Here is a 26,004-nt window from a genome sequence, read left to right on the forward strand (position 1 = left end):
CAAAAAGAAGAACAGGAGTACTTGTGGCACCTTAGAGACTAACAAATTTATTAGAGCATAAGCTTTCGTGGACTACAGCCCACTTCTTCGGATGCATATAGAATGGAACATATATTGAGGAGGTTTATATGTTCCATTCTATATGCATCCGAAGAAGTGGGCTGTAGTCCACGAAAGCTTATGCTCTAATAAATTTGTTAGTCTCTAAGGTGCCACAAGTACTCCTGTTCTTCTTTTTGTCCCACTTGTTTCATGCTCTTTTCCATGTCTGCCTGCCCCCCACCCTCTTTTCTTTTAATGCAAGAAGCAAGTTTTCAGGGAAACCCATAAAGGCAAAGCTCACAATAATCTCGTAGTTATGAGTTTTCTCTTGCTTATAACATTCATGTCCAGCATTTCATACTAAAGGACCTACTTGTAAAGCCTCAAATACTTGAGCAGTATGTTTAGTGTTTGAATGTGACTCCATAGCTAAGGCTATAATATCCACTCTGAGCCTGAGTTTGGCACACGGACACAAAGACTGAACCTTTACACTGTCCCATAAAAGCTCCTTTCTGCAGACAATTTCTCATGAGGAGTCCCTGCCAAAGGGGGATGTTTTTTCTTCTTCTTAAGCTTGAGATGCAATGGGACAACCCATATATATGAGACTCGGGGCCTGATCCAAAGCCCATTGAGATTCATGGGAAGACTCCCATTGATTTCCGTGGGCTTTGGATGAGGCCCTTCTAAAAGAATTTCCCGAAAAGTAAAAGAAAAACACAGCAGCACTTTTTCAAACTATTTTCTTTTTGGCCCTTGTTCCACAACAGCAACACACCAGATGTAAACCACTGTAACTAGCCCTCGCTGAGAAGGGACTGTTTTTACCAAGTTGGAGATGTAAAGATTTTAACTAGTACCGATGACCTCTGCATGCATTGTTATAATTTCCGTCAGAGGAACTGGTGACTGTTGCAAGCCATGCCCCATCTAATGTTAGCTTTCTTCTTAAAAAATTAAACATGTCTAAAAATAAACTGACAAGACAGCTTTCAAGCCAGACAAAAGGGCCCCAATCTTATAATCAGATAGATGCAGAAAAAACCCTGTGCCTGTGCAGCACTGCAGCATGGGAACAAGTGTTTGCACTAATGGAAAGATTGGGGTGTAAGATTTGTCATGATGGAGTTTTTTCCCCATAAACCATAAGTTATTTGAGGTGGGAAACCTTGGTCTTCCCCAGCTGAATCCTTGTCTGTTCATTGGCCACAGTTGTTATTATTATACATGGGGCTGGTACTACCACCTCTGATTAAGGTTGCCCGACATTTCCCTTTGTAAGACCCTGTTTTCATTGCTTATAACTTTGCCAAACTTTAACTGTTTGGGCCGAAATTTTCCATGCCAGTTGTCTGCCTCAGACTGATATTTTTGGAAAATTTCAACCAATACAATTCAGCCATTTCTGAGAACAGGCTATGGAAAAATATGTTGTTTTATCCATGGTAAAAAGTCTGGTGACATTTTCTTTGAGGCACCCTGCATGGAAGCAAAGACTTGAAATTTGGCCAGGGTATAGCCTTTGCCTCAGGGATGTGCCTTTTGCCATCTCCATGAAAATCAGTACAAATTTTGCCAAGTTATAAGCCTTTGAGTAGAGACTTGCCATAGTTTCCAAAGTCAAATCCCTGATGATTCTCCTCAGTGTGCTGGAGCATCTCACAGCTCCTAGCCCTGGCCAAACTGTGCATCTACCATCCCCACAGAGCGACTGAGCATGCTCCAGCCCAGGGCTACAGTCACAATTGTAATTGCTGCTCCTAGCTACTCCAGACTGGAGTGGGGCCAGGCACTGAGAAATGACAGCAGGGAGCCTGGAGGTCAGAGAGAGACAGGGACTGGGTGCTGGGGGGAAGGAAATCAGAGAAGTGAGCAGGGGAGTCTGGAGCTGGTTGGGCAAGGTGACTGGGACTAGGGACCAGTGAGGGGAAATAGGGTTGGGGAGAGAAGACACATCTGATAGAGGGTCTGGGATGTGGGGGGAGAATTGGGACTGTTTGAGCAAAGAGACTGGGACAAGGGGTTGGGAAGTGAGTGGGGAAACGAATGAGACTGGATGAGAAGCAAGGGGGAGGGAGATTAGGACTGGAAGCCAGTGTGTGTGGAGGACAGGGGAGACAAACTTTAAAAAGAGCCAATAGATGAGACCTGGGACTTGCTGGCCAAGGAAACTGAGGACAAATTGGAGCAGGAAAGTGGGGACTGGGACTGGCTGGGCAAGAATTCTGGAACCAGGAGTGAGAGGGGTAGATTAGAACTCGGACAGCAAGCCCAGAGAGGGAGAGTAGGAGTGGCTAGGCAAGGAGATTGGGACTGATATGAGAAGCCTGAGGAATGGAGATTGGGATTGGGTAGATAATGATAACGGGACTGGGAAAAGAAGCCAGAGGTGAGGAAGAAACAGGACAGGGGCAGAAAAAGGTTGGAGGGAAGTAGCAGAGCAGTCAAGCTTGTGTGGAATGGGCAGAAGACTCTGTAACCCTTGGAGCACACTCCTCTCCAGAGTCTGGAATGGAACCCAAGATTCATGACTCTCACCATTGCCAAGCTGTCAGCAAATATCTGTGAAACCCTCTGGCAAAGTATCTGTCTCATCCCCCCCTCTAGTGCTGGTCCACATGAAGGACAATTTGCTATTCATACGTTACTCTATTAGCTCAAGTGGCAGAGGTCTGTGCAGTAGTTCTAAAGGTTCCAACCCTGCAGATGAGCCCTGTGGGTGTCAATGTGATGCCAGATGATGGAATTTCTGTTTTTTTTTTCAGTTTGCTTTTAGGAAATTATACACAAAAAAGAACATTATTAAGGCTGCAAAGTCAAGCACTTAATGTGGAATGCCCTGATTAAGGTTGCCTGTGCAACCTTAATTCAGCCCCCTTGTGCATATGCATTGTGATACAGTCTTTAATGACTCGATCACATGCTGTTTTTTCCACAAGACCTCAATCTAAGTATAAACAGACGGACCCCAGGTCCCTACAAGAAACAGAAGAAGGAGAGCACATGGTAGCAATGATACAATTATGATCAGCATAATAAGCTGCAGTCACAGCTCACTATCTGTGTAGCCATTGTTCTTATCTTTACTTGTTACTCCCAGCCATCCTGTTCATCTCTCCACGGGGAGAGAGATGATGACAGAATCTTAGTTCTGTTGTAAGTGAGGTAACGCTAATAAAAGCACTGTATGGTGGTAAAAATGGTGGTGCCCTATCTACACTGGTACTCCCACCATCGCTACTAGCAGTGGAGCTGCGCTAGCTGGCATTGCCAACAGCACTACCCAGCTGCAGAAAAGGTGGCATTTCTGGTAAGAGTGCAGGGCCACATCATGGCTGCAGAGAAGGTGGTTCTGGGTTGGGTGTGGGTGAGTCTATGGCCTCATCTCCTCCTGCATGCCAGAATGACTGCATTGCGGGAACACTGGCTACTTCTAATACAGTACAATGACTCCAGACATTGCTGCTCAGGCAGTGGACCCTCCTCCTTGTCCGTATCACAGCTCAGTTTCATTGAAGGCATAATTTGGCCCATTGTGTAGATACAAAATCTGTGATGGTGTGGGAGGAATAAAGGTTTAATTGATGTGGGATTAGACTGACTTTATCACTAATCAGTGGAGAAGCCAGGAGTGCATTATGTAGATCATCGCAAACAAGGGCAAGTAAATGCTTTCGCCATCCCACGCTATCTTGTATTTTGTTTATGCTGCATTACAGGGAGCAGTTAATGTAGACATTTTTTTAAATGCTAAACACCAGGGGTCAAGTTGTCTATGGGTGTAAATTGGTGCAGCTGCATTGAAATTAATGAAGCTGCACCACTTAAGGCTGGCAGACAGTTTGCCCCCATGCTGATATTATTTGTCCTATCTCGCCAAATGCAAAGTCTTTGCACTATGAATCTTAAGTGTAGATGCTTTGGAGTGAATATGCAATTAGGGGGCTAGATCCAAGATCAGTTCCCTTCTCTGCCACAAATTCTCTATGTGACTTTAGGCAAGTCCCTTAGTCTCTCTCTCTCTGTCTCAGTTCCCCATGTGTAAAATGGGGTAATTGCACTGCCCTACCTCACAGGTGTGGTGTAAAGATGAATGCACTAAAGATTGTGAGGTGCTCAGATACTGTGGTAAGGGGTAGGTCATATAAGTACAGAAAACAGAGGGAGAGAAAATACATTATTAATACATTTCTAAAAATGATTCAAAATTTTGTTACATAACTGTGTTATTTTAAACCTTGTGAGACAGGTTATATACTATTAGGAAACCTGGTTTTCCTCCTCTCCACTGTGATACAGCAGATGTTTCTAGTTGGAATGGTCATGAAATATTGGAGTTTAAAATGTCCCTAATCCCAGATGGAATATGGGCAGTCCTAGATGTTGGACCGGTATCATTTTGGGGGAAATCCCACATATTTTTGAAGCATGTTTTTGACAGACGGTTTCAAGCGGAGTGCCCCAAAGGTCAGTCCTGGGGCCGGTTTTGTTCAATATCTTCATTAATGATCTGGAGGATGGCGTGGACTGCACTCGCAGGAAGTTTGCAGATGACACTAAACTGGGAGGAGTGATAGATACTCTGGAGGGTAGGGATAGGATACAGAGGGACCTAAACAAATTAGAGGATTGGGCCAAAAGAAACCTGATGAGGTTCAACAAGGACAAGTGCAGAGTCCTGCACTTAGGACGGAAGAATCCCATTCACTGTTACAGACTAGGGACCGAATGGCTAGGAAGCAGTTCTGCAGAAAATGACCTAGGGGTTACAGTGGACGAGAAGCTGGATATGAGTCAACAGTGTGCCCATGTTGCCAAGAAGGCTAACGGCATTTTGGGCTGTATAAGTAGGGGCATTGCCAGCAGATCGAGGGACGTGATCATTCCCCTCTATTTGACATTGGTGAGACCTCATCTGGAGTACTGTGTCCAGTTTTGGTCCCCATACTACAAGAAGGATGTGGAAAAATTGGAAAGAGTCCACTCGGAGAGCAACAAAAATGATTAGGGGGCTGGAGCACATGACTTATGAGGAGAGGCTGAGGGAACTGGGATTGTTTAGTCTGCAGAAGAGAAGAATGAGGGGGGATTTGATAGCTGCTTTCAACTACCTGAAAGGGGTTCCAAAGAGGATGGATCTAGACTGTTCTCAGTGGTACCTGATGACAGAACAAAGAGTAATGGTCTCAAGTTGCAGTGGGGGAGGTTTAGGTTGGATATTAGGAAAAACTTTTTCCCTAGGAGGGTGGTGAAGCACTGGAATGGGTTACCTAGGGAGGTGGTGGAATCTCCTTCCTTAGAGGTTTTTAAGGTCAGGCTTGACAAAGCCCTGGCTGGGATGATTTAGTTGGGAATTGGTGCGGCTTTGAGCAGGGGGTTGGACTAGATGACCTCCTGAGGTCCCTTCCAACCCTGCTATTCTATGATTTCTGTGGCATGTCAGTTTAAGAAAAACATCTCTTTGCAGCTGCTCAGAGATTTGAAACAGTCCTAGGAAGATGAATTAGTGGACAGAGCATGGGTTTGGCAGTCAGAGGTCCATGGTATGTGCAATTTATCCTGATTCCACCCTTTATCACACAGATAGTAAGCAACACCCATGTGGTATAAATATATAGACAACTAGTTCTGGTAAATTATGGGGATTTATGGTAGAATTCAGTGAGCTGCTTAAAAGATACTGCCTGGGCTGCTTGTGCCTGTCAGTCCAGCCCTGCCTCCAAGGCCACTTTCCCCGAGCTGAAGTCAGCTCACATGCCACAGCTGGCTGCCCAGAGAAGTAATTTAGCAAATGCATTTTATTTTTGGATCTGTCTGTCTCTTTGTTTTGGGTCTTGCATCTCACACTCTCTCAGCTTGCTGCCATTTTCATTTCTGAGACATGTAACATGCAGATGCTAATGAAAGCACTTGCTGCCTCCAACCACAGATTCTCTCCAGAGAATAGCTACTATACACAGGGTGAAAAGAACATGGCTTTTAAACCGTAGGATTCTTCTCTAGAGGTAGTATTCCCTACATGGTCAGTGGCCAGCAGCCTTAGAGAAAAAGATTTTGTGGGAAGGAAGAATATTATATTAATCAGATATTCCCAACTGGGAAATACATGCTGTCATTCTAAGGGAAGGAAGCTGTGCTATAATAAGATAATTGTTATATGTATAATGGAGATACCAACTTTTTTCAACAGTAGCAGGTATTAAGATCTTCATTTTGGTGATGCATATGTTCAAATGAGGGGATGTTTGCATAGATCTGTCAGTATTCCCATTATAACCTGTGCTTTTCATGGATGTATAACAGCTGATTTTCAGTGGCACTCACACTGCCCGGGTCCTGGCCACTGGTCCGGGGGGCTCTGCATTTTAATTTAATTTTAAATGAAGCTCCTTAAACATTTTAAAAACCTTATTTACTTTACATAGAACAATAGTTTAGTTATATATTATAGACTTAAAGAAAGAGACCTTCTAAAAATGTTAAAATGTATGACTGGCACGCAAAACCTTAAATCAGAGTGAATAAATGAAGACTCAGCACACCACTTCTGAAAGGTTACCGAACTCTGATGAGTAACATGGCTGCAAACTTTCAACCAGGCTATACATTCTCAGCCTATAAATACTGAATATGCACCATGTAGATATGGATAAGATTGTGTCATTTGAGAAATAGTATGACAACAAATAATTTAAGGCAACTACCAACGGGGCAAAATTAAGGTTGTACATGGAACCTTACCTTAGACAATTTCCTGGCTTTTGAGTGCTTAACTGTGCATCCTTAATATTCTCTTAATGTACTTCATTTTAATGGGATGTGTGTGTATACGTGTGTGCGTGTGTGTAACAAAAGAACACACACAGCGATAAATATCCTTAAACATCAACCAATCAACCATTGTCATCTGTAACATAGTAGCATGTAAAGGCCCATCTGGAAAAAGGCATTGCTAATATCTGCAATTTATATGTGGGGAAATGAAGCACAAAGAGATGCAGTGACTTGTTCAAGGTCACACACGCAGTCTGTGGCAGAGCTGAGAATTTTAACGCAGATCTCCTGAATCCTAGTCCAGCACCTTCACCACAAGACATTCATAAATGGCTGAATTCAACCCAGGAGACTCTGCCTGCCTGCTTTGGGATTCCTCTGTCTTCTAAGAGTTTGGGCTTGTCTCTTCAAAGGGCACTCTACATTTGAATTTGTTTTACATTGACTGACGGGGCACCAGTTAAGTATCATAACCTGCATTTCGTTTGCATCTTAAAAAAAAAAAAAAAAAAGTTAAGACTTTTTTCTACTCCCCTACTGGGCTTTATAAAAGTTTTTTGTGTAGGCTTAAGACAATACTACCAAGTTTGTGAGGCGCTCAGATACTACAGTAATGGGGGCCCATATACATACCTTCGATAGAGAGATAAAAACTTGTTTGGGCCCACCCTTCCTCCAGCCTCTCTCTTCATTCCATGCATATGTAACCCACACACCTCCTGGGTATGGTGTTCTGTCCCATCTAGTGGCACTCAGACCACTTAGGGAGAGAGATACAATGAGTCTGCTCTATAGCCTTAGCTAAGAGCCAGTTGGCTTTTAGCTCATGCAGTAGAGACTCATGCACTAAGCTCCAGAGGTCCCTGGTTCAATCCTGCCCGCCGACAATCGGGGTCTGTCAGCGTAACACATACACCTGCCTGTTCAGTTTCAGTCTAGATTCTCCTGCTGCTTCTCACCAATAAATACGATCTTGCAGAGACTTGGAAGGAGCATTTGTGTAACCGCCATTCCTCTCCCCAAGAAGTGCATGAGAGAGATAGCAATAAAACAATGAAGTTAATTATACACAAAGGCTGAGAACCTCAAAAATATTTAGAAATCTAATTCACATTGATTTTCATAGAGTTGCCAACTGTCTAATTGCACAAACCCAAATACTCTTGTCCCAAACCCCCTGCCCTGCCCCCTCCCACTCCAGCCCCCCTCCTTCACTCGCAGTCTCCCACTCTCATTCACTTTCACCGGGCAGGGGGTTGGGGTGCGGGACGGGGTGCGGGCTGGGGGGTGGGGCCGAGGGGTTTGGAGTGTGAGTGGGGGCTCTGGGCTGAGCCTTTGGCAGGGGGTTGGGATGTGGCAGGGGGTCGGGTTCCGAGAGGGAATTTGGGTGCGGGAGGGGCTCAGGACTGGGGCAGAGGGTTGGGGTGCAGGAGGGGGCTCAGATATGGGCTCTGGGAGGGAGTTTGGGGGTGAGAGGGGGTTCCGACCTGGGGCAGGTGGTTTGGGGTGTGGGCTCTGAGAGGGAGTTTGGGAGCAAGAGGGGGCCGGGGCAAGAGGTTGGGGTGCAGGAGGAAGTTCAGGGTGCAGGCTGCGGCCAGGCAGCACTTACCTCAGGTGGCTCCCGAAAGCGGCAACATGTCCAGCAGCGGCTCCTAGGGTTATGTGCTGCCAGGCGGCTCTGCGCGCTGCCCCTGCCTGCAATCACCACCCCCGCAGCTCTCATTGGCTGAGGTTCCCCATTCCCGGCCAATGGGAGCTCGGGGCGGGAGTAGCATACAAAGACCCCCTGGCTGCGCCTCCTCCTAGGAGCCACTGCCAGACATGCTGGCCACTTCTGGGAGCGGCGCGGAGCTAGGGCAGGTAGAGAGCCTACCTTAGTCCCGCTGCGCCACTGGACTTTTAGCAGCCTAAAATCTTCCAGATTGGCTTCAGTAGCCTCCAGGAGATCAAGCTTGATTCCAGGAGACTCCCAGCCAAACCGGAAGGGTTGGCAACCCTAGGTGTCTAAAATACCTTGGAGGATCTGGGCCAGACTTCTGGCAAATGCACAAAATAAAAAGACCAAACAACAGAGATTTTTTTCCTTTCTAATATTTTTCTGCTGCATAGTCCTTGGTTCCGCTTGTAACACTAGTAGGTACAAAATGTGTTTTTCAACTTGACAATGTCTCCTTAATACTTGTTTTAATGAATTTAATTTTAACACACTGTAGTTATTAGCTATTTGTTGTAAAGTGCTGGACTTCCAGAAAAGAGAACACCCAGTAGATAAATACGTGGTAATTTCACTTCCCAAACTTTCTTTTTTCAGCTTTTTCATTGGCAGTTGCCAGAGAAGATGGGTGTTTCTGCTGGAATATCACTAAGCCACCTTCAAGGGGCTGGTTTTCTTTGCTTAGTTACTTGGCTTTGGAAGATGTCTACAGAGTTGCAGTGTGGCTAGTGCCAGTTGTAGCAATTTCATTTTAAAAATGAAACATGTCACTTGAAATAGGTTGGCTAAGACAGGAATCTGATTGGCTAACTAGCTTTCTGAACATGTCCCATGAGGAACTTTTACTGACTTTGCACTCAGTAGGTGGAGGAAGGTGCTTAGCCTTTTGCCTCATAATGGACTTGATGCTGTTCAGTGCTGAGCATTCTGGCTGCGCTCCAGTGAAGAAATTACTCGTGTGCTTAACTGTAAGCATGTGAGAGTCCCACTGACTTTAATGGGATGAGTCACATTCTTAAAATTAAGTTTGTGTGCAAGTGTTTTGCTGGATCAAGGCCAGAGGTCTCAGAAAGTTACAGGATTGAGCCAAATATGTGGGGCCTTTCTATACATCAGGTCACATGTTATTGCTTTCCTGGTCATGTGTTACCCTGTAATTACAGCATATATGCAGACTTCTTGCAAATTCTAAGTACTAATAACATGAGGGGTCAAATTATGGCTGTCACTATGTGAATGACCTAGAGGGGAGGAAAGGATGCAAGCGGTCCTTTGATTCCCTCCTCTAGGGTGCCAAAGCTGGAGGCAGCCAATTTTGGCTGCTGGCATTGGGGAGTACAAAGGAGAGTCTCTGGGACTGTCGGCATTGCTAACTAGCTCAGAGGAACCATATCTGGGCAGAGCGGAAACAAGGACATGTCTACATCCTGTGCTCTGGGAAGTGCAGGAGGAAGAACAAGCTACACCTTGCCTATAGGTATAGCAGGTTCTGCTACTCATTGCACTCCCCACCAGCACCCTTGGTGGTTTTATGACTTTCACAGTCATAGCACTGGGATACATAAGCTGCTGTCTCTCCCCCAGTGCTCAACAGAGCCCCTAGCTGAAATTTAGCTCAAAATGTTATTCTGTAACTCATAATTAAGTCTTTATGTCCTTTTAGTTTGGAACCTGGAAGAAATCAGAAGACTGCCTAGTTAATAGCTGCTGTGCAATTACAAACTTATAGCCTGGTCATTTGTAAAATAAAGTAAGATCCTAAGGTAGCTACAAGAAATGCTCTGTAACTATTTCTTCTAACCATTTAAACTTCAGGCTGATCTAATAAGGGAATATTAACGTCTTTTTACGAGGGAGGAAAAGAAAAACAAATGAAGATATTCCATCTAGTCACTCTGCCAATTTTGTTTTTTAGGGGAGAGCCTATGCTGCACAGTGTTTTGTAAAGCAGAATGGATAAAACACGAACAAAACGTTAAGGAATTTCTCATTTATTTTGAGGCAGAAGTGACCTAGAATTCCAAGGTAGTTTTGCCTGAGAAAAGACTGCACCATTTGGACTATAGTCTTTCCAAAAGTATTCTCATTTGACAGATATTTTCAGAGCTCAGTGGAGGACTTAGACCCTGATCCAAAGCCCAGTGGAATCAAAGGGAATCTTTTCACTGACTTCAGTGGGCCTTCGATCAGGCTGCAAAGGCAGTTTATTCAGGAGAAGACTGAAGAGTGATATATGAAAAGGTACCACTAATTATTCCATCAGGCAGCAAGAGAGAAACATGTAGCTCTGTGATTCATCATTGATGTCAACAATTATATTTACATCTCAGAAAACAGCATATTTGCTGCTGCCACGGAGCCAGCACAGACGACCTCTCACATTTAAAAATCTGCTTCATGAAAATAACGAAGCTTTTTAAAATATTCTTAACAGGCCGAAAAAACAATTTTCTTTTTTTAAATAAATGCTTGTAAACCATTCATCACTAGAGCATATCCATTTTAAGGTGACATGCACTTTGGGCTAATTTGTATAGAAAAATCCTATAAAATGTAATAAAGAATGATAGCCTTGCTTAGGTTTTTTAGATCATTCTATGTAATTTATTAGAGAATTATATCACTTTTATAGGGCAGTTTGTAAAAGATATAAAAAGACAATTTTTCTTTATTAAGTTCTAGAGTTCTTAAGAGTAATTCCCATAGAACCCTATTTAATTTCTATGCGACCCTAAAGGTTTCATCCTTATTAAATTTCATAGGACTCTTCCAGAAAGGCTAACTGCTTGGATTTGTCTTTTTAAATGAATGCTATTTAAATATTCAGTCCAGTTGTTTGTTTTTTAAAGAATTTGATAGAGGAGTGGAATTGGGATGGATCATGGTGGCTTGGCGTACTTTTCTGTTCCAGATTCTAAGCGTCTCTTTTTTCTTTTTCTTTTTTTTCCATTTAAAGCCTCCATTTTCAAAAGTGACTATTGATTTTGGGTGTCCATCTTGACCTTGAGAGGGCCTTATTTTTATAAAGTGCTGAGCATCCAACTTCTGAAAATCAGGCTCCTTTAAAGTATTTCAGGTTGGGCACCTCAAATCACTAGTCCCGTTTCAAAATGTAGGCCTACATCTTTAACCATTGTAGTGGCAAAGAAAATCTTCACAGTGTGAACCTAATGTAGTTCAGTACCGTGATGTCTGCCTGAGTCTACAGACAGTCTGAAACATTAACTCTGAGAGAGATGTGAACTACCTTATTTGTCTTATCAGAGTGATGACTCTGAAACCTAATGATAATTTAAATGCCAATGTTGGCTGTTTCACTGCTGGTCAAAGAATCCAAAAAGGCAAGGGACAATCATACTGTAAAGTCCTACCCAATCTATTGTAAGTGGCTTTTTTTGGCACCTTGTTCTATGTCTCAAATAGATGAGGCTTGGGAGAATACCACTACTTTCCCCCCCCCCCTCCATTCAATCTGTGGTTCAGTTGTGCCAAGACCGGGCTCCCAGAACTCATTATTCTCCATGCTTCGCAATAAGAAATATGGAGTACAGCATCTTTATGTCCGGTATTTGTTTACAGCTTCAGAAGCAGCTGTCCGAGCTGGATGAGGATGACCTGTGCTACGAATTTCGTCGGGAGCGCTTCACCGTCCATCGCACTCATTTATATTTTCTACATTATGAGTACGAGCCTGCCTCAGACAACACTGATGTAACTCTGGTGGCTCAGCTGTCAATGGACAGGTAGGGAAAGCTCTTTTGTTCTATAAGGAAATCAGAAACAGCGAATATCTCCTACAAACTCCAAGAAGCTTCCCAGAATTTCAGCAGTGCCATGCATTAGAGAGAGGAATATGACATTTTAATTGTGAAAATAGGGGACTTGCTCTCTTGAATGAAGAAGAGTACAAGCAGGTGTTGTACAAGCATCCACTGTTTATCTATGCCAGGAACTGAGGTGCATTGGCAGAGCTTCATGAGAAGCTGAGGTTTGGAATAGCAGAGGTTACTTCCACTCAGGACTGTGGGGCATTGTTTATTTGTTGTGATTTATAATAACCTATAGGAGAACTGTGTACTGGATGTTGACACAGTACAAGAGCTGGTCAAAATGTTCAGCATAAAAAAAGTTTCATTTGCAAGTGCAATTTCCTCGACACTAACATTTTCCTGTGAAAAATGTCAATTTCAATCCTTTTTTTATTATTATTATTTTCTCATCAGGAGAATTGAAACAAAATATTGTTTCTAATTGACATTGAGAAATGGAACATTTTTTCAATTTGAAATGTCAGTTTGAAACAAAAAAATGTTTTTTCAACATCTCAGATTATTTCATTTCTTGAAAAAAATAAAGTTTTCATGGTTTGAAACTTTTCAGAATTTATCATTCTGCTCAATTTTACAATATTTCAGTTTTCTGTTCTGAAGTGGAAACTAATTTTCTGAGGGTCCGGGATGAAAATTCCATTTGCTGACCAGCCAGTACACAGTACTTGTCTTATCTAATTCCAGCAATTGCAATTAGTGGCCCGCTTTCTGAAACTTAAAAATGTATATTAAAAACAACAACAAAGCCCACCCCAAAATCAACCATCTTGATTGTACTTTACTTAAGTCAGTCTCCATTTTCATGCAGCTTTTAGTCTGAATCTGCAGTCATGCCTCGCTCTGGCTGCTATCAGAATGTGTTACAAGAGGGGGAAAACACCACTTTAATCTGAACAGGCAACTGGTGCTGCATTAAATGGAGCACATATAGAACACAATATGACACATGCACGACACCTCTTTTGCTGCAGCAGAAGGTCAGCACTATTCCAGGGAGGACCAAAGGAATTCATATTGACAAAACATTTGCAGAATATTATAAAAATAAATACAGTCTAATGAAAGTGGCACCACTTAGCCACCTCCTCGGCACCATATTCTGCACATTCAGCTATGATTTTCCATGTTCACCAGAGCTTCATGTATTGATTTTTAATTTAAGAAACACTTAATTTCTTAAGTGTTTGCAAACCTTTGAGTAAAAAAAACAGACTCTGAGTGGCCTGTGTTGCTTTTTACAGATTCAGACTAACACGGCTACCCCTCTGATACCAGACTCTGAGTGAATGCCACAATAAATTAGTAAAGCTGGTATGTGTGTGTTTTCCCTCCAGAATTTAATTCAAAAGAATGAGCTGCAGCTCTGTGCCATTTCACTGGCAATGATGCAAAGTCTGATCATCTGTTCTGGATCCTCACAGGGACACACATTTTACTGATAGACAGAGCTGCACAGTTTTATTCAGAAAGAACACTCCCTCCAATGCAGTTCAGGAAAAATCCTTCCATGCTTCATTGGTGTGTTGTTATAATTTATTGATTTGGGTTGAAAATACTCTCTTTCAGCTAAAATCAATAAATATCTTACCAAAGAAGCATTTAGCTGTTTTATTTTTCCCTCATGTCTTTCAGTTGCTGCCTTTTTTATCTTCTTTAGCTGCTTTTATTAAGCTCCTCTATAGCAGTTATAGAGATTTGTGAATAGTGTCTCAGCTAGAGATAGATATATACATAAATGATATGCTGTACGGTATACACCTGCATTATTCCTTCAAACTATTGTAAGAAGAAAAGGGAACCCAAGTCAGCAGCTATCAGTGTCTCCAGATCTAGTCCAACTGGGGTTAAGACAGACATGATTGCAGAGATAGGTTTACAGATGTTTGTCGTGCAGGCCGGGGGGAGAGAGAAGGGGAGCAGAGGTACATTTTAGAAGTCCAAAATAGATGCCCACAGAGGGAGGTACATTCATTGGTGTTTGTTACTTGTTATATGTTGTCTTTCAGACTGATGTGTTCTCTTCTGGACCTTGCTTGACTGCATCACGAGCTATGCAGGCATTATTCAGGAGTATACCTTGGCTATACTGCCTTTCTAAGGCACTGTCTGTCCTTAGCATTCAGCTGTCAGAAGTAGTTGTGACAGTGCAAGCCTGAAGTGCAGACAAAGAAAGCTACAGTTGACACCAGTTGAGTGTATTGAAATCAGAATAAGAGGGAGTCGAGTGGCAAAAGAATTCCTAAGGGAGAAGTTGATCACAAAGAAACAATCAAACAAACAAAAAAGAACTACAGTAAAATCCTCTTGACTGGCATAGTCCCTGTTGGAAACAAACATGTACCAACTGATCATCTTGATTTGTCAGAGACTACATTGTGCTGGGTGATATTTACTTCATGAACTGCTTTAAAAGTAAGCATTGCACAGAGCAATTTTTTGAAAAACCAAAGAAACTATATTTCTTGCTTTAGAAGCCATAATTTTTAGATTTTAAGGCCAGAAAGAACAATTTTGATCATCTAGTCTGACCTCCTACATAATACAGGTCATAGAATTTCACCCTGTGATTCATGCATCAAGCCCAATAACTTGTGGTGGATCTGAGCATGTCATTTAGAAAGACACAACAGAGCTGGAAGTATTACTCCCGGGAGAATCCTGCACCAAAAAAATAAAAATTCTGCGCCAAAAAAAAAATTCTGCGCACAATATTTTAAAATTCTGCAAAATTCTGCACATTTTATTTGTCAAAATAACACGATATAATCACACGAGTTTCAATGTATTTTGGTAATTTATTTCAAGCAAGCATGGCTATAACAATACAGACAACACAAAAGATTCAGAAAATGTTTTTGACAGATTCCTTATTAGACATATTAATTCAGAACTTTGAGTAATAATTCATTAAAACTGAAATACAGAAACTTATTTCCCACACCCCTCAAAAGCAGTGCAGAGGCTTGGGCGAGCCAGGGATAATTTAGGAGCTGAGGGAGAGGGAAGTAATTGCTAAGAAGGAGGCTAGGAGTGAACCTGGAGGGTTGTTAGGTGTGAGTGGGAGGCGTATGGAATAGGGGAGGGATTGTTAGGGAGTTGTGGAGCCTCCCCGATGTAGACCCTGGCAGACCCCCTAGCCTTTCACATTCAGCCAGGCATATCTGCACATGTCCCCTGCGTCCCTGCACTCCCACTCTCTCCTCTCCCCATGTGTCCCTTACTCTTCCAGGCGTAGCTGCCCCTGTCTCCATGTGTCCCTGCACCCCCACTTCCCATTCTGCCAAGCATAAGTGCTCCTGTCCCCATGTGTCCCTGCACCCTCTCCCCCATCCCCATGTGGCCCTGCACCCCCATTCCCATTCAGCCCCTGCTCAATGTTATCACCCAACTAGTTCATGGCCCCAGCCCTAGTCTGTGTCCCCACTAACACTCTGAATCCCAGTCTGTGTGACCCCCCCCAGCAGCCCCATGTGCCCCCTCTATCCATCCCCCCTCATATCCCATGCCTTCTCACCTGGTCCCACAGGCAGGGTGCTGTGAGAAGCCAGCCTCTGCCCCCTCCCTCTCAATGGCTGGCTGCTCCGGCCCATGAACCAGCTGCCCTCTTTTCTGGCACCACATCAGCCCCTGGTGGGTGAAAGGTATAATTGCAGTGTGACCCCTCTCACAGCTTTTCTTCGCCTCCACATCAGATTCGATTATCCTGCAGGGTAGGGGGGAATCTGTGGGGGACATTAATTCTGTTCTTGCTCAGTGACATAGAATTCCCCCAGGAGTAGAAGTATCCTGAAGTGAGCAAAGGTATACAGTGGGAAATTTATATGAACAAAAAACAGTTCCCTCCTAACTACTGTGCAGAGTTTGCAGACATCATCAGGCGTGCCGTTTAAATGAGTTATATGTACCATGTATCCATTGCTTAGAGTCCTTGAAAGGCATTGCTCTGCATCTGTTCCCTGGCAATTTTCCCATTTGAGCAAGGGTGCCCTTTATCTGAGATCTGATTAATAGGATTTTGCTGATTAATTGGTTTCTACTGTGTAGCAAAAAAAAAAAAGTATGCTTTTCTTTATTGCTTAGCTACAGTACAGGTTTTATTTATGATTCCTAAAATCAGTAGCCTAAAGCCTTTCACATACCTTTTAGATCTTTTTTATCGATCTCTGTTTCTAATACAGCTACATGTTGCACCCTGATAATAACCTTTGTTTCAATAATAGATAAAAAGAAAATAATGCACCAGGTATGGACTAGTCAAAGTAATCTTTCGTATCTAGGGAGAAAGCTTTATATCTTCCTGGATGTCATCAGGATCACTCAAAGCTGGAAGAAAAAGCTATTAAATAAAAATCAGAATTTATATTTTGCTGGTATGAACACATCGTTCCTTTCTGCTACAAAGCTTAGGGAGATCGTAGGAGTGGGAAATTATTTCCTTTGATTACTATGATGCAGAAAACTTTTCTTGTGTCTTGTATGAATTTTAATGGGGGGAAAAATCTACTGATGTGGAGATTTGGAAGGTAGAGAAAACAATCGTACTCCATAGTCTATTCTTGCTGATTTTGAACAGAATACCTGGCTATGCTGTATAGCCGTGTTTCACTTAACATTAACTAAAGATGCTTTCTAACCAGCGCCTGCTGTATTTTTAGGCGTTACATCTTAATCTCTATATGTCCCTCTAGAAACTGCCTGGAGTGTTTAGAGCATTTTGACCAGATAGGATTTAATTTAGTTCTGTGTGTGGAATCTATGGAATCTCTGTTTGGTGTTTTTGTCAATAATGTTATTACTGGTGTATGAGTATTTAAAAAATATTATACATAAAATCTATTTTTAAAAGTCAATGGCATAACAGCGTGGAGAGAAATCATTAAAAATTATACAAATTGATATTTTAAAGGCTATTTCTGTTTGAAATGTTTTCTGTTTATGCTCCATGGTCCAATCCCCTGCCACTCCACCTCCTCCACACACCCCACATACCCCATTCACCCCATCCCATTTCTGTAGAAGTGCCATCTTTGTGACATTGTCCTGACAGTATGTTTTCTTTTGGTCGGTAGGAATTTTCATAAAATGCAGTAATCACCCAATCCATCACATTGTATGACCTTAAAATTTCATTTCCTCTCAAAACCTTTTAGGACCCTGCCCTTCCAGGGCCCTTGTAGTTTTATAGCAGGCCAAGTGCATTATGGGCTTCTACATCTGTTCCCTTCCACCAGCTGCTTGAAAGGAGCTACAAAACCTTACTAGCTGAGGTTACCTTGACTTCAGTGGAAGATGAGAGCCCTCAGAACCACCTTGGATCATAAAGCCCCCATCTGTAAGGGAAAATACACAGGCAGATCCCTGCACAGAGTCCCACTGACTTCACTGGGACTTCACATAGGTGCAGGAGTCCACCTGTACAGGTCTTCATGCAGCATCATGGTCTATGGCAGGAAGAGTTCCAGAGATATCCGTTTCCCTTTTTTGATTCTTCCCCTTCTTCTTTCAGGCTCCAGATGCTTGAAGCTATCTGCAAACATTGGGAGGGTCCAATCAGCCTGGCACTCTATCTTTCTGATGCAGAGGCCCAACAATTCCTGCGCTATGCCCAGGGCTCGGAAGTCCTCATGAGCCGACGCAATGTTGGGTACCATATAGTGTACAAGGAGGGGCAGTTCTATCCTGTGAATCTCCTGCGGAATGTGGCCATGAAGCACATCAGCACACCATACATGTTCTTGTCTGACATTGACTTCTTGCCCATGTATGGACTCTACGAGTACCTCAGGTAAATATAGGTGAGGCTGTTCACGCACCCCCTTTCCCCCTCCCACACACAGTGAAACAGTTGGGTCAGACCCTAAGTGGAGCATAATAGCTTCAGATATTAGAAATGTGTGAACACCAAGCAGAGGAGAGGAATTATTTAGGGTGGCAGAAGGGGATATAACTAGATGTAATTGGATGAAGTGAAGAAAGGAGAAACTGAGACAGTGAGATCTATTAGACTGGGGAATAGTTCCAAGGGAAGTGGTGGAAGGCCCTCATTACTTGGCAATTTGAAAATTATATTGGACCAAGCATTAGTAAATGTGTAGTAGCTTCCTGTATTAGCAGGGACATAGGCTGGGTGACCTATTACGTCTTTTCCATCTCTAGTGTGTAGGATTCTAGGATGTCTGTGACAGAGGAAACATGCAAAATGTTACAGAAGTTGTTCTCCCCGTGAGGTACTGTTAACCCAGCACTGTACCCTGGAAATGGAATTATGATCCAAGCAGGTTCGATATATAATTGCAAGACAAGAGCCTGCCAAGGCAGAATAATTAGTGTACTGAAATTGGAAGGGGTGATTTGAAATTGTATTGTATAGTAATGAATATGAACATACTTGACTGAGCGAACTCTGGACCTCTGATCATTTAACACAGCCTCCTTTAATGGAGACTTTTTCCCTCTGCAAAGAGAGGCTGACCACCAGAGCCCAGTGTGTGGGGTAAGGAGGACACCCCCTGGTCAGACAGAAGGATTTCAATTCCTTAATCCCTATTGAATCTCATTTTTCCTTTGCTCTTCTTCTCTCTTAACAATTGGTAATGTTTGATCAAAGTCATCCAACAAGGGTTCCAAGTATGCAGATATTCAGTTTAATTGCACAGGCCCAGGCTCTCTGAATATGAAGAGAGATACACATTTCAGTGAATGGGATTGATGCAGGAAAGCTTTTGCTTCAAATTCACAACTCATTCAGTTTTTTTCCGTCTCACACAGACACACAGTGAGGTGAGCTGTTTGGCTTTACAAGATCCTTGCACCATTTGGATGCAATCTGATTCCTACTTTTATCCCATTCACCTTGTAAATCTGTATATCGGTGTACATGCACTTAACTGCATTAAAATCAAGGGAGTTACACCCTCTGGTGTCAGCTATCAGTTAGCCCTATGTTTCTCACCTATTTTAAGAATGTTTCCTTCTGCTCTCTTATGGTGCAAGAATCATAAAACAATTCTGCCCCTGCCCCCAAGATAACCCTCTCAGGAAATGCAAAGGGTTTATTATTATTCGCTCTTCTTTTTTTTTTGGTGCCTGTGTCTCATATGATTGACTTCCAGTTACAGCTCTGAAAGTGGCCCCTGTGGCTGTGACATTGGCGTGTGTTCCAGAGAAAGCACCTCATTCCTTCCCACTGCTCAGAGGCACAGTAATGGAAGCCAGCACTAACAGGCAAGAAGAAAGGAGGAACAGGAGGATAATGTGGAGAAATATACTTGAGACACTGAAGGATAGAAATAATTTTCAGAGTGTGAATTTGCTTCAGATGACTAAATGGAGAGCCCCACCTAGTGGTGCCATTAGAAAGTGAGAAGATTTACCCTGAATGTTGCAGCTGATGTGTGATACCCCACAAATGTTCATGCAGCTCTCACACCAGTCAGACTCTAATTGTGATTCCCTGTTGCTCAGGAAGGTCAGAATTGCTAATCTGTTACTTCTGGCCCTTTACAAAAGGGCATTTTGTGAAGGGCTTTTTGTTAAATAATGAGCAGTTTTAAGCAAAATAGCATAGCAAGCTGCCAGCCTGTTTTAAATAATGGTGACCCCCGTGTACTTCTTCATTGGAGTTCATACTGGTACCTTCTGTGGGTAGTTGATTAGTAATATACATCTGAATGGCAGAAATTGTTCTCTAGGATTGCCCATGCATGCATTCATTTCTGTCCCCCCATGTACAGTAATAATAGGCCAACAGAAATAATGTATGATGCTTAAGGCCTGGCTCTTATAAAGGGAAAGTCCCTCTGATAATACATTGATTTATCCATACTGTATATCTACAGCCTACCTGGTAAGGCGTATGGGATGAGGGGAAACGTAATGAAATAATGAATGTACACTTTCAGAAACACCCTATGTCAATGACTTGGCCCAGGCTGGAGAAACTTATTGGCCTGAGGGCCGCATCAGGTTTCGGAAATTGTATGGGGGGCCGGTTAGGGGAGGCTGTGCCCCTGCCCCCTGTTCTTCCCCCCCTTGCCCCCTAACGCCCCCCCCCCCGCCCCCCCCCCCCCCCCCCCCCCCCCTGACTGCCCCCAGAACCCTCACCCCTGACTGCCCCCCACTGCCCCATCCAACCCCCCCTCCTTCCTGACTGCCCCCTGGGACACTTGTACCCATTCAACCCCCCTCCTATTCCCCGCCCTCTGACCACCCCACACCCCCGCCCCCTGACCACCACCCCGAACTCCCCTGTACTCTGTCCAACCCCCCCTGCTTCCTGTCCCCTGACCATCCCCAGAACCCCTGCCCCTGACTGCCCCCCACCACCCCATCCACATCTGTTTATACAAGGTCGCATCAGCACATTTGATCTCCATCAAAACTCTTTCCCCCCTCCCTTCATCTACTATAGCGAACGAGGAGAAAGACAGGTAGAGTTCAGAGACTTTCAGTTTACAGTACTAAAGTCACCTTTATAGTGTGTCCTGAGTAGAATTCTTTTGTCACCCGCAGCATTCAGTCATCTGTCACTCAGATCACCTCAGCATTGCCCCAAAGCCAAAGGCTCCTTTTTGGTAGCTGTGAGTACTATATTTGAATAATCTTAGAGGTTTTTTAGCATGAAATAACTAGACAGGTTCTTTCTCTTGAGCAGCTACAGCTGCAGTGGCTAGTGCGAAGATTCCCTCCTGGCTCACCTGTCTCAAATATACTCCTCACATCCACTGACACACTGGGAGTTTATATCCTCAATGTGTTCCTCTGGATTTATACCTGCCCCTCTCTAGTATGAAATGTGAAATATTTTTGGCCGCCATGCACTGTGCATGGGGGTAACACCTCAATGGGAGACAAACTTCACAAAGTAGCTGTTAGTTTTATTTGTCAGGTGTATTTGTCGGTTTTGCAGAGAGGAAGAATGATCTGATGGACTGAGCACAGGACTGGGAACTCTTGGGTTCCAACCCCAGCTCTGCCACTGACTTGTAAATTAGTCATGGACAAGTCACTTTGGGCCTGGTCTGAACCCCATTTGAGTCTCATAGACTCATAGACTTTAAGGTCACAAGGGACCATTATGATCATCTAGTCTGACCTCCCGCATGATGCAGGCCACAAAAGCTGACCCACCCACTCCTGGAATAATTCTCTCCCTTGACTCAGCTGTTGAAGTCCCCAAATCATGATTTAAAGACTTCAAATCGCAGAGAATCCTCCAGCAAGCAACCCCTGCCCAGCAAGCGGAAAGTGGAAAGACTCTTTCAATTCAAGGGGGTTTAGGATTAGGCTATTCACCTTTGTGTGGGAATGTCTACACTGCAATTGAAGGTGTGATTGTAACACAAGTAGACATACCCATGCTAGCTTTAATATAGTTAGCATGGTCCAAAATAGAAGTAAAGATGCAGCAGCACAGACCCTGGCATGGGCTAGTAATGTGGGTATGTACCCAGGGTTCTGGGTGGGTTTGAACAGTTTACGCTGAATCATCGAAACCTAGGCCTGGAAGGGACCTCGACAGGTCATGTAGTCCTGTCCCCTGCACTGAGGCAGGACCAAGTACGCCTAAATCATCCCTGGCAGGTGTTTGTCCAGCCTGTTCTTAAAAACCTCCAGTGATGGGGATTCCACAACCTCCCTTGGAAGCCTGTTCCAGAGCCTAACTATCCTTTTAGTTAGAAAGTTTTTCCTAATATCTAACCTACATCTCCCTTGCTGCAGATTCAGCAATCAGTGGACATGGACAACAATAGATCACCGTCCTGTTTGTAACAGCCCTTCACGTTTTGAAGGCTGTTATCTGTTTCTTACTCAGTCTGATTTTCTCAAGACTAAACATGTCCTTTTTTTTAAACATTTCCTCAGAGATCAGGTTTTCTAAACCTTTTATATTTTTGTTGCTCTCCTCTGGACTCTCTCCAATTTGTCCACATATCTCTTAAAGCGTGGTCCCCAGAACTGGACATAATATTCCTGCTGGGGCCTCACCAGTGTCAATTGGACAATCACCCCCTGTGTCTTACATGCAATGACCTGTTCATACACCCTAGAATTATATTAGCCTTTTCCACAACTGCGTCACATTGTTGATTCATATTCAATTTGTGATCCACTGTGACACCCAGATCATTTTCTGCACTACTACTGCACAGCCAATTAATCTCAATTTTATATTTGTGCACTTGATTTTTCCTTCCAAAGTGTAGTACTTTGAACTTATCTTTATTGAATTGCACCTTGTTGATTTCAGACCAATTCTCCAATTTGACATGGTCATTTTGAATTCTAATCCTGCCCTCCAAAGCACTTGCAACTCCTTTCAGCCTGGTGTCATCCACAACGGCACACTATTCAAACCATGCTCTGAAAACAGAATTATTAATTTCCTTCTGGGTTTTTCTGTGGCACTCATTATCCAAGTCATTAATTAAAATATTGAATAGTACCAGACCAAGGACAGACCCCTATGGGACTCCACTAGATAAATCCACTTAGTTCAATGGTGAATCATTAATAATTATTCTTTGAGTACGGTCTTTCAACCAGTTATGCACGCATCCATACTATATTTCCCAAGTTTGCTTATATGAATGTCACGTGGGACTGTGTCAAAAGCCTTACTAAGATGAAGATATATCACATCTACAGCCTCCCTCTTATCACTAGGCCAGTAACCCTGTCAAAGAAGGAAATTAAGTTGGTTTGGCATGATTTGTTCTTGACACATCCATGTTGGCTCTTTCTTATGACCCTATTATCCTCTAGGTGCTAACAAATTGATTGTTTAATGATTTGTCCCAGTATCTTTCCAGATATTAAAGTTAGGCTGACTGGTCTATAATTCCCTTGGTCCTCTTTGTTCCCCTTTTTAAAGATAGTACTACATTTGACCTTCTCCTGTCATGTGGAATCTTACCCGCCCTCAAAGATAATCACTAATGATTCGGAGATTGCTTCAGCTAGTTCCTTAAGTATTCTAGGATAAATTTCCTCAGGCCCTGCCAACTTGAATATATCTAACTTATCTAAATATTCTTTAACCTCTTCTTTCCCTATTTTGGCTTGTGTTCCCTCCCCTTTGTTGTTAATGTTAATTGTGTTAAATATCTGGTCACAATTAACCTTTTTAGTGAAGACTGAAGCAAAATAGGCCCTCAGCCTTCCTGATGACATCCCTTATTAGCTTACCTTTCCCACTAAATAGTGGACCTACACTTTCCTTCATCTTTCCCTTGCTCCTAGTGTATTTATAGAACCTCTTCTTCTTGCCTTTTATGTTCTTTGCTAGGTGTAACTCATTTTGTGCCTTAGCCTTTTTGATTTTGTTCCTACATGCTTGTGCTGTTCTTTTGTACTCCTCCTTAGCAATTTGTCCATGTTTCCATTTTTTGTTAGTTCCTTTTTGATTTTCAGGTAATTCAAGAGCTCCTAATTGAGCCATATTGGCCTCTTACTATTCTTTCTGTCTTTCCTTTGAATTAGGATAGCTTGCTGTTGTGCCTTTAATGCTGTCTCCTTGAGAGACTATCAGCTCTCCTGAACTCCGTTTTCCCTTAGATTTTCTTCCCATGGTACCTTACCTAGCAGTTCTCTGAGAATGTTGAAGTCTGCTTTTTTTGAAGTCCATTGGCCTTGTTCTGCTGCTCTCATGCCTTCCTTTCCTTAAAATCGTGAAATCTGTCATTTCATGATCACTTTTGCCCATGAAGCCTGTGCTGCCACAACTTCACTTCTATTTTTAGCCATACTAAGTAGATTAAAGCTAGTGTGCATATGCTCACACAAGCTACAATCACACCTCTGTAAGTACCCTAAATCTCAGTTTCTCCATATGAAAATACAGGTGATAATATTGACCTACCAAACAAGGGTTGTTGTGAGAATTAGTAAATACTTGTAACCATTTTGAAGAAGAAACATTCTGTGGCTGTATTTTGGAGTTAGTTTGACCTCTGAGAGGATTCTTGGGATTTAAGATCACTTTATTCCACACTACACAAAAAAACTGGGAATGAGAAATTTACCTCTATATTCTTTCCTATGGCTTATTGCTAGAGTAGAAATTTAACCCAACCTTCATTATGTCAAAATGACATATCCTACATCGGAGCTGCACACAAGGATGCCTGGGAAATGATTTCCTGGACAATACTAACAAAGAGAAAGTCTTCACAAATTCACATATCCTTGTTTTAGGTGTTTGGGGAAATGGTAGGTATTAGAAAATAGATGCTGAGGTATTAAAACTGAAAATACCTTCTCAAGAACTGTACACAAATTAGTTTCCCCAGTATTAGCTGCAAAATATCCAGATTTATTATTGGCATTCCATTACACACATCCAGTGACAATTATGGTTGAAATCTTTCTAATTCAAACACCACAATGCCCAGCAAAAAGGTGGAAGAAAATCAAATATACTTCAAATTATGAAATGAGTTGATTGTAATGGAATGGTGCCGCTAGAAAAATGAGCACTGAAAAAAATATTTTGATCAGTAAAACTGAGCATATCAAGTGCAAGGAAAAGCCAGCTAAAGAGCTAGTGGTAGCTCAGCATGCTGCCCTGAGTTGGGATATATTGTCCGTGTTTGGAACGTAAGATAGGTCCTTTGCTCACAAACCAGCAAGGCTGAGGAAATGAAAGAGGGAATGGTTATGATATCCAGGGAAGAATTCTGGTGCTGCACCAGCTGTCGCGGTCCGGTTGGTTTGAGATGAGCAGAAGCACTTTGTGAGCTCTGCACACATCCCAAATCCTCTGTGTCCCCAGCAACTACATCCTTTCCCACCTCCTTATTTTCCTAGCCCCCACTCTCCCTCAGATTTTTGGTCAGCAGCTCCCTTTCCTCAGGAACCTCCAGCTCATAATACAAACATGCTATGGCCCCTACCCAGCCTTGATGCCCCCTGCTATTTTAAATACCACCTCGTCACTGCTGAAATCATTGAAAATGCTTCCAGAACCACAGTCTCCATTTCCTGTCCTCCACCTCCATCCTAGATCCCTTCAGTCTGGCTTCCATCCTCCACTCCACTGAAACTGCTGTCACCAAAGTTAGTAAGAATTTCTTCATGAATAAATCACAGGGCTTCTACTCCATCCTCATCTTCCTTGACTTCTTGAGTGCTTTTGGCACAGTTGACCACACCTTCCTCCTTGAAATGACATCCTCCCTAATGTCACTCCTGATTTCCCTCCATCCTCTTTGGTTGTTCCTTCATTGTTTCAATCTGTGGGCCCTCTTCCTCTCCTCTCCCACTTCTGGTAGAGGTTCCAGAGGGCTCCATCCTTGGTTCCCTTGTCTTTTCCTGCTATGTGCCAGGCTAGGGGTCTCCAGTTCTCATTGGACTTAAGGCTGCCAAAGTTAGACAGCAGAGGCTGCTTGACAGCTTTCTGCACCAGCAGTCCTCTCCGACCCCTCGTATGGGGAAGGGGCATTCTGGTGAGTTGGGGAGAAGGCAGGGTAGAGTGGACGTCTGTTCCCCCTGATCCTCCATGGCATAAAGCCCTCTATTGACTTTATGCACATTAGAGCTCCTCCCCTACAGCTCTAATGTGCAATGGGGCCAGGCAGCTCAGGATTAGGGCACAACAAGTAGCCCTCTGTAGTGCCCCTTCTGCATCCTTGGATGGAACAT

At 43.2% G+C, this 26,004-nt stretch overlaps 1 protein-coding gene across 1 annotated transcript in view; it reads left to right on the forward strand.

Moving 5' to 3' along the window:
• Window positions 1-26,004, forward strand: part of LARGE1 (LARGE xylosyl- and glucuronyltransferase 1) — a gene marked incomplete in the record, with an annotated part of 377,692 nt that overhangs the window by 328,377 nt on the left and 23,311 nt on the right. Inside the window, 2 exon segments of the mRNA XM_034777934.1 lie at window positions 12,113-12,276; window positions 17,870-18,148. Coding sequence (XP_034633825.1) covers window positions 12,113-12,276; window positions 17,870-18,148 — 443 coding nt within the window.

This window comes from Trachemys scripta, chromosome 1 (genome assembly GCF_013100865.1).
Source record: "Trachemys scripta elegans isolate TJP31775 chromosome 1, CAS_Tse_1.0, whole genome shotgun sequence".
In the NCBI taxonomy this organism is placed as follows: Eukaryota; Metazoa; Chordata; order Testudines; family Emydidae; genus Trachemys; species Trachemys scripta.